The sequence below is a fragment of the Cyprinodon variegatus genome, unplaced genomic scaffold (genome assembly GCF_000732505.1).
Source record: "Cyprinodon variegatus isolate N-32 unplaced genomic scaffold, C_variegatus-1.0 Scaffold1538, whole genome shotgun sequence".
In the NCBI taxonomy this organism is placed as follows: Eukaryota; Metazoa; Chordata; class Actinopteri; order Cyprinodontiformes; family Cyprinodontidae; genus Cyprinodon; species Cyprinodon variegatus.
The window spans coordinates 20,145-21,313 of record NW_015151991.1 but is presented as its reverse complement, the minus strand read 5'-3'; the positions used below and the strand labels follow the sequence as shown (position 1 = coordinate 21,313).

General features: G+C 49.4%; 1 protein-coding gene across 1 annotated transcript; it reads left to right on the top strand.

The window, feature by feature from the left end:
• Positions 1 to 292: 292 nt before the first annotated feature.
• Positions 293 to 1,085, top strand: gabbr1 (gamma-aminobutyric acid (GABA) B receptor, 1; the record flags this gene model as incomplete). The annotated part of the gene is made up of 2 exons (XM_015403664.1): positions 293 to 449; positions 890 to 1,085. Coding segments are annotated over exons 1-2 (295 nt in total), but the record flags the coding sequence as incomplete, so codon positions are not given.
• Positions 1,086 to 1,169: the final 84 nt, after the last annotated feature.

Here is a 1,169-nt window from a genome sequence, read left to right as displayed (position 1 = left end):
ACTTTCAGAAGTTTGGATTCTGAGTTTGACCAAACTTTCCCTTTAACTCCAGAGGACTTTAGATGTTTTGCTGCTCTGGAAGATCTCCTCAGCATCAACCTTCTTAAACTAAACGCTCATTAAATAGATTTATCTCTCATTCTTAATGATTGACGATAACTGTGCTGCTTTCTGCTGCAATCAGAGCCGAGTTCAAAGTGTGTTTAATGATTCCCACGTTTCATCTTAATGAAGGCGTAATGGAGTCTGCAGGAGGCGGAGCTTCCTGATGCTGGTTTGATGGATGTGATCTCCAACCCCTCCCCCCTCTGCTCCTGCAGGTGTTGTGCCTGATCACGGCTCCGGTGACGATGATCCTGTCTTCGCAGCAGGACGCCTCCTTTGCCTTCGCCTCCCTGGCCATCGTCTTCTCCGCCTACATCACTCTGGTGGTGCTTTTTGTACCGAAGGTGACTGATTCCCTGAGAACATGAGAGAAACTCTCTGCTAGTCACAGTTCAGTCCAGAGAAGGTCAGACCTGTCAGAGCAAAGTTCAGCTCAACATTTGATCAAAGTGCGTCTCTCTGCCTGATGTCTCCATTTGTCTCAAGTTGTTTCCAACAACAAGCTGAAGCTGCTTGGTTTAAAGCTGCTGCCAAAACGTAAATAAAACCAGTTTAGTTTTTCTGGTGTAGAAATGCAGCTAAATGTGGAGATTCTGCAGAATGCATCAAATTAGAGCTTTATTCTAGTTTAGACAGGAGGAGGAGACCTGGAGGCGGCCTGGTCCTGCTTTAACGTGTCAGCAGTGAACCTGCAGGAGGCGTGGCCTTTTAGTCAATGTGTGGAAAAGCGTTTCCATGGATTCTGAGCTTTTTGTTTTTGCTTCCTCTTCCCTCGGCGGTGCAGATGCGGCGTCTCATCACCCGCGGCGAATGGCAGTCGGAGCAGCAGGACACTCTGAAGACCGGGTCGTCCACCAACAACAATGACGAGGAGAAGTCCAGGCAGCTGGAGCGGGAGAACCGGGAGCTGCAGAAGATCATCCAGGAGGTGAAGACACTTCACTCCCTCAGGTCCACCCTGAAGCAGCTCAGGCAGCCATGTTGGACCTGGACTGGGTCTGCAGAGTCTGCAGAGTCTTCAGAGTCTGCAGAGTCTGCAAAGTCTTCAGAGTCTGCAAAGTCTT